The sequence below is a fragment of the Podarcis bocagei genome (assembly GCF_964188305.1).
Source record: "Podarcis bocagei genome assembly, chromosome: 2".
Taxonomy (NCBI): Eukaryota; Metazoa; Chordata; class Lepidosauria; order Squamata; family Lacertidae; genus Podarcis; species Podarcis bocagei.
Window position 1 is genome coordinate 70591381 of NC_138126.1, and position 15529 is coordinate 70606909.

The window sequence follows — 15529 nt, forward strand, 5'->3', positions numbered from 1 at the left end:
CGCGCAAGGCAAAGCCGACTTTTGCCTCAGGAACTTTGCCCCCTTGGGCTCGTTTAACATGGGATTCCCGCGCTGTCAGGCCGCAACCCTGCACTCACCTGGGACTGAGGGAAACTTGCTTTTCCGAGTCGACTCGCGGAAGAGCAGGGTCTGGGGTTGCTGCTTTTGCTTAGGGGAAGGAAAGCCAGGAGTCCCACCGACCTGATTTTAAAAGCTTGCAGGCTTCCAGGTGGGCAGCTTCTGAGCAAAGGGCGGGGTGGACAAAAGTTGTTTTTCGAGAGATAAGAACTACCTTGAGGACTGACCAGGTCAAGGTCCATCCAGTGTAACCCCGTCTCCAAAGGCCCAGACCCAAGAAAGGCTGGGTGAAATAACTTCTGCCCTTTGCCCCCAGCATGCATCTAGTAAGAAAAGCTTCCCAAGTTGGAAGCTTTCCGTTTGGGATGGATCTCTCCCTCTGATGCTCTTTAAAAAGCATCAGAATGAAAGGCCATCACCAGTCTTGAAATGATTTATTTTGCGGGACGGATTCAAGCACATACCAGAAAGTTTGTGCAATTAAAGCGGACACTTCCAGACGCTTGCTGTTTTCGGACAGGATTCACTCACACACTGGCAAATTCAGGCTGCACAGTTAACACTGATTTGGAGATCTTGCACAATAAACCCCCTTCCCCCCAAGTTCGAACTTGATGAAATAAGGGAAGTGCCCAGAAAATGGAATGGGAAGTGTGGGTTAAGAATTGCTTGGCATAGCATTTTTTGCAAACAAATCAGAAGGATCACTCAAGAAATAGTCAAATGTCATTTATTCTCCATGCATGTTGAATGAATGTTCAGTAAACAAGGCATCTGGAAGTGACCACTAGCATAACAAAACTGCTTTTTTCTTTAAAGTGACTTTAAAGAAAGTGCAATTAGGAAAGTGACAGGAAAATGCACTGAAAAGCGTAGGATGAATGAATGATTAACAGGAAGACATGTAAGTACTGTACCCTGCAAACAAATCAGGATAAATGCTCAGTAAAGACTAGAGGTCTAATCACTGGGGTAAGCTTTGTGCAAGCAAATAAGGATGAAGGCTGAATAAATTGCTGGCATGGGAGCTTAGCTTGGACTCCAGTGCTGTTCCAAGCACGGTATCATGAACTATGAGCTTTCACTGCCACCTAGTGGGTTGATCTGGTAAATTACACTGTCTAGGGAACTACCGTACTGTACTCATTTTGGAAACAAGAACAAAGAGTGGAGGGGTTTGCAATAAAATATTGCAATGGATTCTGTGGTTGAACCCTTAATGACTCGCAGGCCACCAATCAATGACCAAGCAATAAAGCTGTGAAGCATTAGATTTCAATGCCTTTCATGTGTCCTCTGCTGAAACCTAAACAAAAAGGCACTGAGGTTTCTATGTAATTGACTCTGTGGGTGGACCATACTCATACCACTACAATGATCTCATCTACCTGGATGAAGGGGCTAGTCCAGGACAGTCTAACATTTCATACCAAGTGGGCTGCAAGAGTACTTCAATACAGAACATGCAGGCTGCACACTGCCTAGTCACGGGGGGGGGGGGAGTGTTGAGGCCCAAATCTGAGGCACCCCAGCCCTTAATTCTGCTTTCCCAAAGCCTGGTAAGTGAGGCACAGGGCTTTGGGAAGGAGGCACAAGGTTTTGACAGAGTCCTAGAGCTCCCCATTGTTTCCCAAAGCTGGGAAGGTGCTAACTATGCTTTGGGAAGGATAGAGAGGACTCTAAGACCCTGTCAGAGCCCTCACACCTCCTTCCCAAAGACCAGCACCTTGGTTACCCAGCTTTGGGAAGGCAGCATGGGAGCTGGGTGGGGTGTCAAATGTTGCTGAAGATCACCAGAAAAAACCTCAAGGGCAGTCCTCGGACACACGTTGAGGCACTCATCAGTCGCATCTCAGCCTTCAGAAATGCAATAAAAAAAAGCTCTAACCATTTGGATGCATTTAGCCAGAGGCTTATATGAAAAAAGCATTCCCCCCCCCAAATGAGGTTGTCCCATGAGAAAATAGAGAGGTCCCCCCTCCAATAAACTGCTACCACATTTGCAAAGCTAAGCAGGTTTGCAAACTGGTTTTAAATTGGGTGGGGGACTGTGTTGAGATTCCCTTATTGCAGAGGGTTGGGCGAGATGACCCTTGGGGTACCTTCCAATTCTATAATTCCATGATTCTATGTGTTTTAATTCACATCTAATTTATTTTTAACTGCTTGCCTTTAGAAAAAACAACTTTTAAGTTTGTTAAATCTTTCTATTGTTCTTTTATACTGTTCTATGTTATGCAGATTTATCATTTTTATGGTGGATTTTATTGTCATTGGGCAGTATGTATATATATAGATTAGAGACATATTTTGTATGGTCACAAAACACACCAATGTGTAGTAAGAGCATATGAAAAGTCCTGCCAGATGACACCAAAGAACTATCTCAGCCAGGTTCTTGTTCTCACAGTCGCTTACCAGATACCTATGGAAGCCTGCAAGCCGGATCCGAGTGCAAAAGGCCCCTCCTCACTTGCAATCCCCAGCAGATAGTATTCAAAGGCATTCTGCCTCTCACAGCAAAGGTATCCTATAACCACCATTCCTAGTACTGTATCCATGGATAACCTTAAACTCCATTAAGTTGTTGAATCCTCTTTTAAAGCCATTCAGCTAACTACAATGTGGGAGCAAATTCCATAGTTTAATTATGCATTGTGTAAAGAAATGTTTCCTTCCATCAGTCCTCAATCAACCAACATTGCCTGGATAGTCCTGAGTTACTGTATTAGGAGAGAGAGGCAGAGTTTGGCAGCTGGTCCTTACTGACACCATTTTATTAATAACCATTGTTATTAATAACAAATACATTTTATTAATAACAAATCTTTTCTCTTTCAAATTTCATTCAATGCCTTCTCTGACCCTCTCTCCTCAGAGGAGGGAGACCTACCTTTCTTCTTCTTGCCCCCACAAACTTCTCTATCTCTGCCAACATTTATTCAGCATTCAAGGGGTTGCTGGTGCTGGCATCAGTCCAACCAAAAGGCTATGGCATGGCCAGGGGAAGGAGCAGGCAAGTGAAGGAGGGCATGGGGCAGGCACCTGAAAATGACCCAAGACCCACCAGGAGGTCCCAGTCCACTGCTTGCTCTAGGTGGAAAAGCCCCAAATGTTGCAACCTTTCTTCATAGAGGAGTTTTCATAGTAATTGCTATTCCACTGGAAACTGATGGACAAGTGCAAACCATCACAGTTGGCCCCTCTCATTGGTAATTTTTGGCTGTAAAGGTAATTTTATTTAAAGGAAAGTTATAAAAGTCTAATGTTTTTAAAAAGCTGGGTCCTGAGTTTCACTGCATTCAAGCATGACCAAGAAGTACTGTGTTCCTCGTGCCAGAGAGTGGGATTACTATGGTGAGTACAGGGTCAGATTTAGCTCCCTCCACCCTAATGTATCTACTTACCTTCTCTGATACAGTGGTGCCCCGCAAGACGAATGCCTCGCAAGACAAAAAACTCGCTGGACGAAAGAGTTTTCCATTTTTTGAGTCGTTCCGCAAGACGAATTTCCCTATGGGCTTGCTTCGCAAGACGAAACGTCTTGGGAGTTCTTGCGAGTTTGTTTCCTTTTTCTTAAAGCCGCTAAGCCGTTAATAGCCGCTAAGCTGTTAATAGCCGCTAAGCCGCTAATAGCCGTGCTTCGCAAGACGAAAAAACCGCAAGACGAAGAGACCCGCGGAACGGATTAATTTCGTCTTGCGAGGCACCACTGTATATGTGAATGGCTGCCATTCATTCCTATAGGAAGGTTTCTATGGGCTGCACATGGAGGCAACACTGTAGTGTGGTCCCAAAAATGAATAAACCACAGGCTCAGCTGGCTTCCACCCAGGCATTCCATGGCCAGTCAGTGTATATTAACTTTTATTTATGGATCTGATATCTTAAAGTCTTCTCTTCTTACTGAACCTATTGTTAGCCCAATAAAAGTTCCCTAGATTCCCCCCCTCTCTCAATGATTGGTTAAAAAATGTGACAACTGCTTGTACTTAACTGTTTTTGCTCACCATAACTTCAAAGTGTCAAAAGTATCTCTTCAGATAAATTTCAATTTGGCTACTCTTTCATCTTTAAGGCTTGGTTCTGGTTTCCTAGAGATTTTGCTTTCTCTCTATTTTTATACAACTTTTCCAGATATTAAAATTTGCACACGAAAGGCGTTTAATCATCTAAATGCTGAGAGACAGACTATGACACAACCAACTTACTTCCCACAGACTTAGACTTCCACCACAAAAATCAGACACCTGAGATTCTGGCTTGTTGAAGTGAAAGATTCAGAGTTTCAGATTAGAAGAGAAAAGTTTATATATCTTGCAGGATTCTCCAAGCTTCAAAAGGATGGGGAATTTGTTGCTGCACAAAGATGCCTTCCATTCACATGGAATGTCCTTTTCGAAGAGCTCATTTATTTATTTATTTGTTCTGCTCTGGGGATGGTTATCTTCTATACTACAGTGGTACCTCGGGTTAAGAAATTAATTTGTTCTGGAGGTCTGTTCTTAACCTGAAACTGTTCTTAACCTGAGGTACCACTTTAGCTAATGGGGCCTCCTGCTGCCGCTGCGCCGCCACCACACGATTTCTGTTCTCATCCTGAAGCAAAGTTCTTAACCCGAGGTACCATTTCTGGGTTAGCGGAGTCTGTAACCTGAAGAGTATGTAACCTGAAGCGTCTGTAACCCGAGGTACCACTGTTATAAGGAACAGCAAAGGAACTGTAGGGTTGCGATAAGATACTTCCTTGGGTCACACCAATTTGTTTCAGGGCTTAAATGAAGCTGCACACATTGTAGTCATGCAGAAAAATAAGAACTGGGGCAAATTCCTTCCTTCCTGAGGCCCACAAGAAGCTCTTATGAAAAGTTCTACTTTAAAGCTGGACAACAGCTGTGACTGATGTCTTGAGTAGCTGTGGGTGAGGCAAATTGTTGGGGAAGGAAAATGAGTTTGGACCAAACTATACATTACATTGGAAATCTGTGATCAGACCTCCCTGATCCCCCCCCCCCGTTTCATTTAGAAGCTGTTTTCTGAGTGGAGCGGGGGCTCCAAATTAGAACAGTGGGGGGGGGGGAGAGAATTCAGATTTTCTCTTCATTACTTTCCCCAATCTACATCTTCTCACCCTTACCCCATCATTGGTTGTTGATTGCTCTGGTGATAAAAAGGATCTGTATCCCAGGATCTCACCTTTTATCCTTCTGCTTTGTGTATTTCTTTCAAACTTTACCATTCTGTGAATCTTAGGTCTCATGGATAATTTATCACGCATCTGGAGCAGATGTATTAGTGGCCAGTGTGGAGAGGGTGGCGTTGCTTACCTGGTTTCCCAACAGCACACATCATTGCCTGTGCCAGCCACTATTGGCAAAATGTATCGTCAGTATAGTCATTCTATAATTCACTGAATTGGGATGCCATGCTTGATTCCTGTCTAAAGTTTGGCATCAGGTCTCTGGATAGCATTACTTCATCTCAGAAGAACTTTTTGTGCAGACAACTGGGATTTAGTGTTACCGTGGTGAACATCAGTGAAAGATTAGCCCAATTAAAAGTATCATGAAGTAGAAAGTGATTTCCTAACTACCACTCACAAAGCACTGGTTTTCATGGCAAACCAAGAAACATATTAATAATTTTTAAAAAACTGTTCTATGTACGCTGCTTAGGGATTCTTTGATCAAGTGGCTTGTACATTCTTCCAGACAAACAAAACAGATTATTGGATTAATCTGTTTCCTGTAATGATGGATCATAGTGCTTTCCAATAGATGTCACTGTAGCACTTCCTTACTCATATTGGAAATCTGCACTTCACAGAATAGGCTTTACTTGCTCAGACCTCTAGCAAATCCACTATACAGCTGCTTAGTAAAACTACACCATTTTCAAAGGGTAATTCCCCTGACATATCTCAGGAGATTACTAAAAACAACCCTAGTTTATTAAGGCACATTCTTAGTTCACAGGGAGAGAATGGAGTAAAATAATGCTCACCACTAACTCCCCGCCATATAGTACATAGGATGCACTTCCTTCTAATTTTCCTCATAAATAATATTTAACAGAAGAAGAAGAGTAAAAAAAAAGTATTTATTTTTAAAAGGGGAGGTGGAATACTAAATGAAGCCAATAGAATCTTAACGCTATGAAGATATACAGCATATCCCCCTACATTTTCAGATGCTTGCTCCAAATTGCAAGTATCAAGAAACTCACATATTTGGTACGTTATCTTGCCATATAGTAGCAGTTCAAGAATATGTGTCCTCTCAAAGCATTTGCTTGGCTAATGCAAAATAAGCAGACGGATACCGAATCCTTTTAAAGCTCATCTCATTCATTGCAACCCTGCTGAATGTGCTGTGCTGTTGTGATAAGTCCTAACTCTATAGGAAGCCACAACAGAGAAGTTCGACTCAGAGGGAAAACATGGATACATTTGTCTAAGGGGAGCTGCTTTACTCAAGACTCCTGTGCTGCTCACTGGGAAGCTAAAACATTAAGAAAACACTGCTTAATGAGATTTGGGAAGGGATACTATATTTGGGAGTGAAGTGATATTATAAAGCACACAGGAAAACCTGGAATTTCCACACACCCCAATTCCCCCCCCCCCCAGTGATTTTATTTGGAAGTAGTTAATGTCTCATGTTTTGTTAGAGAATGGCCAACATGCTTTTCTGTCTTTCTTCTGCCACTGAAGTGGTGTGGGCACACATTCACGCCAAAAAGGCCTCTCTTCACTTGCCCAATAATGGGGTCACAAATGCTTGTAGGGTTGCTATTTGTCCTCTTTTTCATTGGCAGAGTCATCAAAGCGATCCATAGTTAAAAGTAGATGTTGGCAAATGTGTCCTCTTTTTTGCTCTTCAAAATATGGCAACCTTATTTATGCTTCCACCTTCTACTACTCTGCGGCTGGAGCAACGGATGCTATAAATTCTGCTACTTCTCTTAAATTCTCACTTTTAAAAAAGCCTCCTGATGATTTATGGGAGAATCTTGCTTTTTGACCTTAAAAGAAACACTAGTCATCGCTTACCTAAGGAGCCTTTAAAGTCATTATCTCCAGAGACATTGGCCGTACCAGAGGAAGCCATTTTAGGAAATGAATCAGCAGCCTGCCTGACATTTATAGAACTGCCAGAGATGTAATGATTGATACTGGGGTACCTAAACCTTCTCTCCTGTACAAAGTTTATCGCTAATCAGAGAGATGTTCCACTGAAAGTTGCTGAGAACTTCAATCTGCCAGCTGCCACCGATCAGTTTTGCTTTTGGTGATTCAGCTTTTTTTGTAAACCAGGCCACTAACTGTAGGATGAACAAGATTTGCTTTTAACAGTGCAATCCCACGTCTAGCTGTTCAGAATCAAGTCCTGTTCAATTCAACGGGGTGTTCTCCCAGGTAAGTGTGTAGAGCAGCCTTCCTCAACCTGTGCTCTCCAGATGTTGGATTCCAGTTCTCATCAGCCTCAGACAGCACGACCAATGGTGAGGGATGGTGGGAGCTGTAGCCTGAAATGTCTAGACAGGGTTCCAGCCCTATTTATAAAGAGAGAGTTAAGTGGTTTTGGCAACAGTTTGTAATCAAGAAGTACCGTAATAATTACAGTTGCCAAATGCCCTTAAAATAAAGCAGCCTGAGGGAGCACCCCAAATTAGGGAAGGAGCGCATATTACATGTCTTACTTACAGGTAACAACAAGGCTATAAACAGTAAAGATTTGTGGGCTTTTACTAGGGTTGCCAGGCCAAGCTCTGGGAGATCTTTTACTATGCTTTGAAGTGATTGTGTGGATACAGAATTGTCACATTTGAAACAGTTCCTGGGTCTTTCCAACACAGAAATATAACAGGTGAAGCTTTTTCTTGCCTGGATATAAGTCTTGAGAGATGCACACTCCCACCACTTCAGCTGTGATGCAATCCATGTTTCCATGCTGCTTCATCAGTCTGTAGGTAACGGAGCCAATGCTGCTCCTTTCATTTGTTTATTTTATTGCTCCCTCTGGGATCACAAATAAGAATATCCAGGCCAGGGAGGGAGAATCTGTGTTCCTTCATATGTTGAACTACAGCTCCCATTACCCCTGATCATTGGCTGCGGCAGAAACCAACACTGTGCAGAGGTCCACAGTTCCCTGTGCCTGTAGTAGGCAACAGTCTTTCCCCCAGTGCTCTTTTTTCTGTCTGAGTAAGAGCCTCATCTGTTAAATGCCTGCGTGTGAGCCTGCCTGTTGAAGGCACACAAAGAAGGGTGGTTATAAGGCTTAGGAGCCCTAGTCTGGGCTGGAGAAGCTGCTTGTCAATTCACAATGGCAGCGAGTCCAGAATAACAGGCAGATTCCAGCCATGTTTACTTGTTGGAAAGTCCTACTGGATCAAGTGGGACTTTCTTTTAAAAATAAACAAGTGTATACATCCGGTCAAAGTATGTAACGTGTAAAGTTTTCAGAGGTCTACTAGAAAATGGAAGAAATGGCTAACTATTTACAGCTGGGGTGGGGAGCCTCAGGCCTAAAGGCTAAAGTGGCCCTCCAGGCCTCTCTTTCTGGCCCCTGGGGACTGTTCCTAGGCCCTCCTTGAGTGCTGTTGTCTGGCTAGAATGTATGCTTGCTCTGTAACAATTCCTCTTGGGCTGGATGGAGAAATGCATGGGTGGGGCATGGGTGAATGTAAAGACCTCTGGCTTTCATTGTACAAAGGTTAGAGTCACGCTTTCTGCTGCACCCACTTTTGCCTCTGGACCTGCCCACCACTGACTTGTGGCCCCCAGAAGGTTGCCTATGAGGGAATGTGGCCCTTGATCTGAAAAAAGCTTCCCCACCTCTGGGTGAGATAATTCCCCTTCAGGGAAGTAGAACTGTTATCAATTATAATTGTTTTTGCATACTTTGGACTAGTTTTTGCTGATGTGGTTGTTTCTTTTTTTGTTTCACTCCTTGTCTTGTGTTTTACTTTGCTTGTTTATTTGTTTTAGCTCTTACTGCGTTTCCCTCTCTCCCCAATTCATTGAACTTTGCTTCTATTGTACAGAGGAACATGAGGTGTCAAGTATTCTTTGTTTTGGCTTCCTAAAAGGTAGTAACAGTTAATAAAGCCCTGAAGTATTTGATAAGAAAGGGGTATAAATATAGATTAAACACACAAATTGAATGCAATAGTTTTAAAAATATGACACATCTTTGGTTAGCAGCCATGAAAATGTCTAAATAGGACATAAATAGCCCTCATAAGGAACTCAGCATGATTCCGTTGATGCAAAATAAACATGTTGTGAATTACGGGAGAAAATTAAATATTTTTGTTAACCCAAGAAAATGCAAAGCACATTCCTAAAATGATTTCAAACACCACAAAGATGGAAAATAAATAAAGATGAAACTGTACGGACACAATCCAAATTTCAGCACCTTTCAGTCCCATTGATTTTAACTGGATTTAAGGGCTCTGCTGAGATCTGGGTTCCTATGCTATGGAGCCCACAGGGGCCCTGCTAGGATGAGAACATTGGCAACCCATCCCTATTCCTCTGCTTGGCTTCCAGAATCCCAACTCCAGCTCTGATGCTGGCCACCATAGCCTACAGCTGTTGTTTATTGGTGCTGTTGATGAGCAGATAGGGATCCCATCTCCACCCTGCTTCTCATTCTTAGACGGCTTTAGGACAGGGCTTGGAATTGAGATCATTGTAAAAGTCAGTGTGGTTTAGTGGTTAGAAGTGGGACCCATAAGACAAAACAAAAAAACTTAACCACCAAAGTCCAAGCTAAAGAGGTGCACGATAACACCAAGGTTGCAGGTTTGAGCCCTGTAAGGGACAGCTGCATATTCCTGAATTGCAGGGTGTTGGGACTAGATCAGTGTTTCCCAACCTTTTTTTGGGCAAAGGCACACTTGTTTGAGGAAAAAAATCTCGCGGCACACCACCATTACAGCCCCGTGACGTCAGCGCGCAGCGTCACGCTGGGAGGGACGCACGAAAGTGAAAGTTTTCAATTTTTTCCCCTACCCCTTGCCGGGGAACCTCCAAGCTTTGGGGGTGGGGGGGGAGGAGGCAGCAAAGCGAGGGACTGAGGGACGGCGGCAGCTGAGGCGGCGGCGGCTGTTGTGGTGGTGGCGGCGATAGCGGGCGGAGGAGGGGGCGGCGGCGGGGCCGAGGTGGCCGGCGGCGGCGGGGGAGGCGGCGGCGGGTGGAGCAGGAGGGCGGCCGAGGCCGGTGAGGGAGTAGGGTTGCCCGGGGCTTGAGGAGCCGTCGCCGGGAGTTGCTGCTGCTGTTGTTGCTGCTGCTGCCCGGACATGCCGGCCTCCTCCTCGTCCGCTGTCTCGCGCTCCTCCCTTTTGCACGCGCTGCCCCGCCGCTGCCCCATTGGCTGGGTCCTGTCAGCTGATCCTGTGTTATTTCCTGTGTGTGTGTGTGAGGGGAGAATGGAGAGAGAAACCTCGGCACCACCACCGCGGAGCCGCCCCCGGCTCGACGCGGATCCTCGCCGCCGCCGCCTCTCACCGCCCGACTCGCCCGCCTCCCTCCCACGGCACACCAGCCAACTTCTCACGGCACACTAGTGTGCTGCGGAACACCGGTTGGGAAACACTGGACTAGATGATCCTCAGGGTCCCTTCCAACTCTATGAATCTGTGGCTGCTAAAAAGCACCCATTGCCTATCAGAGGCTCATGAGTCCTCCCTTCTCCACCAGATAAATAGGTATCTGTACCTCAAAATGCATGAATTTGTAGCATCAGAATGACATACATACTTTTGTTGCAAAGAGAAGGTGTATCAGCTTTGGAATGATTTCTAGGTTCTTATTCCAAATGCACCCCCCACCTCTCCCCTGTCTCAAGTCGATTATAAATTCACCATTAGATTTTATGCCTCTGCTTGAGTCATTTGTGCAGCTCAGTGCTTGCAAAACATGAATTTCAACAGCTTGCCAGAGGTTCTTGTGTATAGTTTTGCTTGACAGACAGTGATTTTCAATAACACACCAGGCCAGTGCCTCCACATCCTGATGTTCCTGGCATAATGAGGTCTTCCACAATAACTGATGGTCTGGATCAGTTCTGCTTATTTTATTATATTTGACCAGCGTATAAGCTGGAACAATAAGTGAACAATACAGAAGCTTTTGATTTCTCATCCTCAAAACTTTTTTTAAAGCAGCAGATAAACCCTGATTTTTTTAAAAAATCTATTTTATAAAGTACAACAATATAAATGGCATTATTTTTTATTTACAAATTCAGTTCACGTAAAGCAAAGGCTTAGTCAGATGAGTACCTTCAACCCTGAGATTTTTATGTTTTCTGGAAAAACAAATAAAAATGATTTTCAGTGTCCTGTGTTAGTTTTATGGTCTTGTGTTCTTTCTTACACACTTCAGTGAGCCAAACCACCTTCAAGTGAAGTTTTTTTTTGGGGGGGATGTGTGTTATTCATACGCACTGCAAGAAAATACTGTTACAGTGACTAGGCAGATATTTCCAGAAACCAAGAAATGGAATGTATAAAATGTTCTGGAATTAATAGGATGAAGAGAAAATGAAAAGATGACACGACATTGAATCTCAACAGCTGGATACCAATTACTATTCTCACTCTCAAGCAAACAGAGCAACTCAGTGGAGGTATCCTTCTTGGCCCACTTCAGGCAGGCAATTTAATTAGTGATCTTTTCTCACTTTCAAATAGCAGAATATTTTTTTTAAAAAAAGAAGTTTCACCTGAGATAGGAAAATCTTAGCCTTCATTTCAGAGAGGGCATTGCCACTCTTCATTATTTTCCACCTTCATTTTTATAAAATTACACCTGTCTCACCCTTTGATAAATCCAATAGCTTTTATCTTTTTTATATGCCCCTAAGAGGAACCTCAAACATAAAAGGGATTCTCTTGACTATGGAAATAGCCTTAAAGAGCCTAGATTAGAAGCAGCAAAGTGAAAATAGACATTATGGAACCAATTACCCTTTGTTTCTTGCTACTTGGGTGGTAAGGTCACAAGCTGGCGTCTGTGTCGGCTTCTTTGACAGAACGGTGGTTGTGAACTAGGATGCGGCTACAGCTTCTTCCATGTAAGTCTTCTCGTTATCCTGACACCAATCCTTCCTCCTTACCTACAGGAGGTTTGTTTGTTTTTGCTTGCGTGTTTGAGGAGATAATGATGGGTGATGTCTGGGGAAGAAGCAGGACAAGAGAGGCTTAGGCTACATTTTTACTGGATATCTATTTTAAAAACCGACAATCAGATGCAATCTCTGGGTTGTCACCATCAGCCCATAAGGAAAAGAACCAGTCTGCCTTTTCCACTAGTTGTTGCTGAGGGCATGCTCACAGTATTCCTATGATTTTGTGAGTGCCAGACTCCTCTAAATCCCTTGAACCAGTAACTGCTAGAATTTAATCAAGGCTTGCTTCTTCCATAACCACAGAGTTGGATTCAAGAAGACATCAGCCATAGCTCTCTTAACGTTGTCCCTCTCTCTTGAGCTTGCCGCTTTCCATCTCGGTGACATCACTCCTAACCTTTCAACTCTAAACTGTGGCAGTATCTGTTGTGGTGGGAGGGTCTACCCATTCACCATCTCTCACAAGCCCTTTGGTGCTTTGTTCTTATAATGGCTCATCTGGGATCCATGTATGCATTTGCTCCCTACTGTGGACACAGCCAAGGAAATCTCCAAACAGCCAGGCAATGGACTGCCAGTAGGGGAGTGGTAGAGGCTTTCTCCATGCCTGAAAGATGGAGTGGGGAGGAAGGCCTTGAAGGAGGATTGTGAAGTATGTGAGGTGGTTTGGGAGCCATTGGCCACTACAGTAGCTGGTAGGCTTCCTTCTCTGTGATTCTTCATTAAGACACAAGTTATGTACTGGGGCTAAGCGGATTTAAGTTTAAATGTTGAGTTATGATGCTCACTGCTTCTCTTCTTAGTTCTTGCTTTAGCTCCTTATGTAAAAGGTTTTGTTCAAAAACAACCCAGACAGCCAGGAAGCTCTACAAAGAAAAAAGAGTGTGAGAAGCACGGCCAGTGGAAAGGAGAAATAAATGAGAAATGCACAGAGTGGAAATACTAAAGGGTTTAGATGCCATTGTACAAGTCAGCCTTTTATTATTTGCTTTGGAAAAAGTATAATTAAACAAAGAAAAGAAAGAACTGAACAAAAAATCTGTTTCAGTGGCTTGGCTCGGATGTTCCATTTGATTGTGGAGACTTAGGCTGCTAATTTGCTACAGAGATTCTTTGTGATCTTTTTTGCCCTTTTTTGTCAAAAAAGGGTGGTTGTTGAAAGACTAGTATTTCCTTTGCCTATAAAGATGAAAGGCATATTTATTTATGTATTTTAATTCCCAGAATTGTTGCTTTAAAGTGGGATAGCACTTAACATACCGCAGCATAAGCTGCGGCAAAGCACCAGCCACCACACCACATTTCTCCTTAAGTTCCGATGGCATTGGCTCACTTTGTTACAAACCTTTATTTTCTACTTTGCTATTAAATAAGAGCAGGTTCTTTGTGCCTCGAGCAATAGCATGCCAGAGATAAATTCTGGTGCAGCTTTCTCTAGCACCTAATGTTAAAGGCGCAGGAGTCCTGCCAGGAAAAAGGTTGGTCATTGCACCACACCATGAATAGTATCCTCAGCATATTTCTATTGCTAACTCTATTGCTAACACTTTAATTAATGTGTGTTACCACGTCTGCAAATTATGCTTTCCCCTCCTTTCAATGCAATAATATAATCTCCAGCGGAGAGAAACAACCTGCCTTCTCATCTCTGGCTTGCCTACTTTAGATGGTGGCCTGTCACAGGACTCTGATGCAACTCCAATATTTTATGACTGGTAATGGTGCAAAAGTATCTTAGTTTCCTTTAATGGACCCCCAGCCTCGTTTCCTTCACTATCTCTGTTCTCTGGTAGGTGGACAGATTCAAAAGAGGACAGAGCTCCTGCACCTTTAGCTGTGTAGTGCTTTTAAAAATATGGACACACTACTCTCTAGCCACCAACTTGGATGGCTTTAAAAGAGGATTAGACAAATTCAAGGAGGACAAGGCTATCAGTAGCTACTAGCTACAATCGTTTTGCTCTACCTCCACTTTGAAGCCAGTGTGCCTCCGAATGCCAATTGCTGGGAATCACAGATAGAAAGGGTTCTGTTACGCTCAGGTTGGGGGAACTAGGTGGTCCATTGGCTGATCCGGCAAGCTCTTATGTTCGCCACCCTCCAGCTTCTGCTGCCTGAGGGAGGTACTTCACTCTGCCAGATGTTAGGGCTGGCTCTGCACTCCTGTGGTTTTACTGTCTGTGAATCAGAAATCCTCCCCTCGCCCCCCAGCAACTGAATTTGTTGCCTGTGACTCTGGCAACTCACTTTGCTTTCTTGTTTTGGAGTCAAGTGGTTGCCAAGTAACTTAGCTGACCCAGAGGTTGTTAGGAGGAGTAGATTAGCAATTGCAGCACCTGTGCAAATGTACACGACAGTGACACAGTTATTGCTGGGCTGAGCGCTATGAGTTAATAATGGTTTTAAATCTTTCCATGTATTTTTTTCTTTGTTAAGTGTTAGGTTGTTTTTGAGTTGTTTTTTAAAAACTATGCCACAAACAAACAAACAAACAAACAAACAAACAAACAAACAAAAGAGAATGGAGGATGGAGCCAAAATTGCAGGGAGGAGGCAAGAAGCGAGTTTTGGGATGAGGGGTGTGTGTGTGCGTGCCACAACACCCCTGACCTAGCAGGAGACTTCCATAGTAGGGTGGATGTTATCCTTTTCACTTGCTGTCTTGGAGTTACTAAAAGCAAATTGATTGTAAATGGAATAAACTATAGATGAAACTCATCTGTCAAAGAAACAAGAGGAATATTTTCTGCTGTCATCAGAATTTATTAGTAATCTGTAATACATTGGGTTGTATCCAGAGCAATCATCCTGTTAGCACAAAGACTTCCTCTCCTTCTGCCCCCCACCCTGCATGGGCCCAAATCTGTTTTTGTTTCCCACAACCCTCTGGAGCAGATTGTAGGAGAACACTAGGAAAGGGAGACGAAGTCCCGTTGCATAGGCAGAAGTCCTTGCACCTACAAGACAACTTAGCTGGTTAAGGCCTAAAGTGTGTGTGTGTGTGTGTGTGTGTGTGCGCTTGTCAAAGATTTTTGAAAAACAAAAGCTATATTTCCTTTTTATTATTAATGCAAGCCAGCCAGAAGAGCACCTTTTTATTTCCACACAGAAAATTAATGTTACGTTGCCACCTCTTTATCTATTTATACCCTACCTTTCTGCTTATCAGCTCTCAATGTCATCTGCATAATAAGGACAAAGTACAATGAGCAACAAACCCCAGCAAAAACAATAAGCAAAACTCTACAATTGTAAAAACAACAAAAACATAAACCTAAAGGTTTAAAAACGGCAGTAAAAAATTAAAA

The 15529-nt window shown here is 43.5% G+C and overlaps 1 protein-coding gene and 1 long non-coding RNA gene across 2 annotated transcripts in view; one reads left to right on the forward strand and one right to left on the reverse strand.

Annotated features, from left to right (window-relative positions):
- The first annotated feature begins 95 nt into the window (after positions 1–95).
- ADAMTS2 (ADAM metallopeptidase with thrombospondin type 1 motif 2) overlaps positions 96–15529 on the forward strand; it is a 324369-nt gene continuing 308935 nt past the window's right edge. The window contains exons 1-2 of the mRNA XM_081180737.1: positions 96–229; positions 898–982. Coding sequence (XP_081036863.1) covers positions 964–982 — 19 coding nt within the window. The 5' untranslated portion in view covers positions 96–229; positions 898–963. The remainder of the gene's footprint in view (positions 230–897; positions 983–15529) is intronic.
- LOC308579835 overlaps positions 12072–15529 on the reverse strand; it is a 97915-nt gene continuing 94457 nt past the window's right edge. Inside the window, exon 3 of the long non-coding RNA XR_014004599.1 lies at positions 12072–12267. This is a non-coding gene — a long non-coding RNA (uncharacterized lncRNA). The remainder of the gene's footprint in view (positions 12268–15529) is intronic.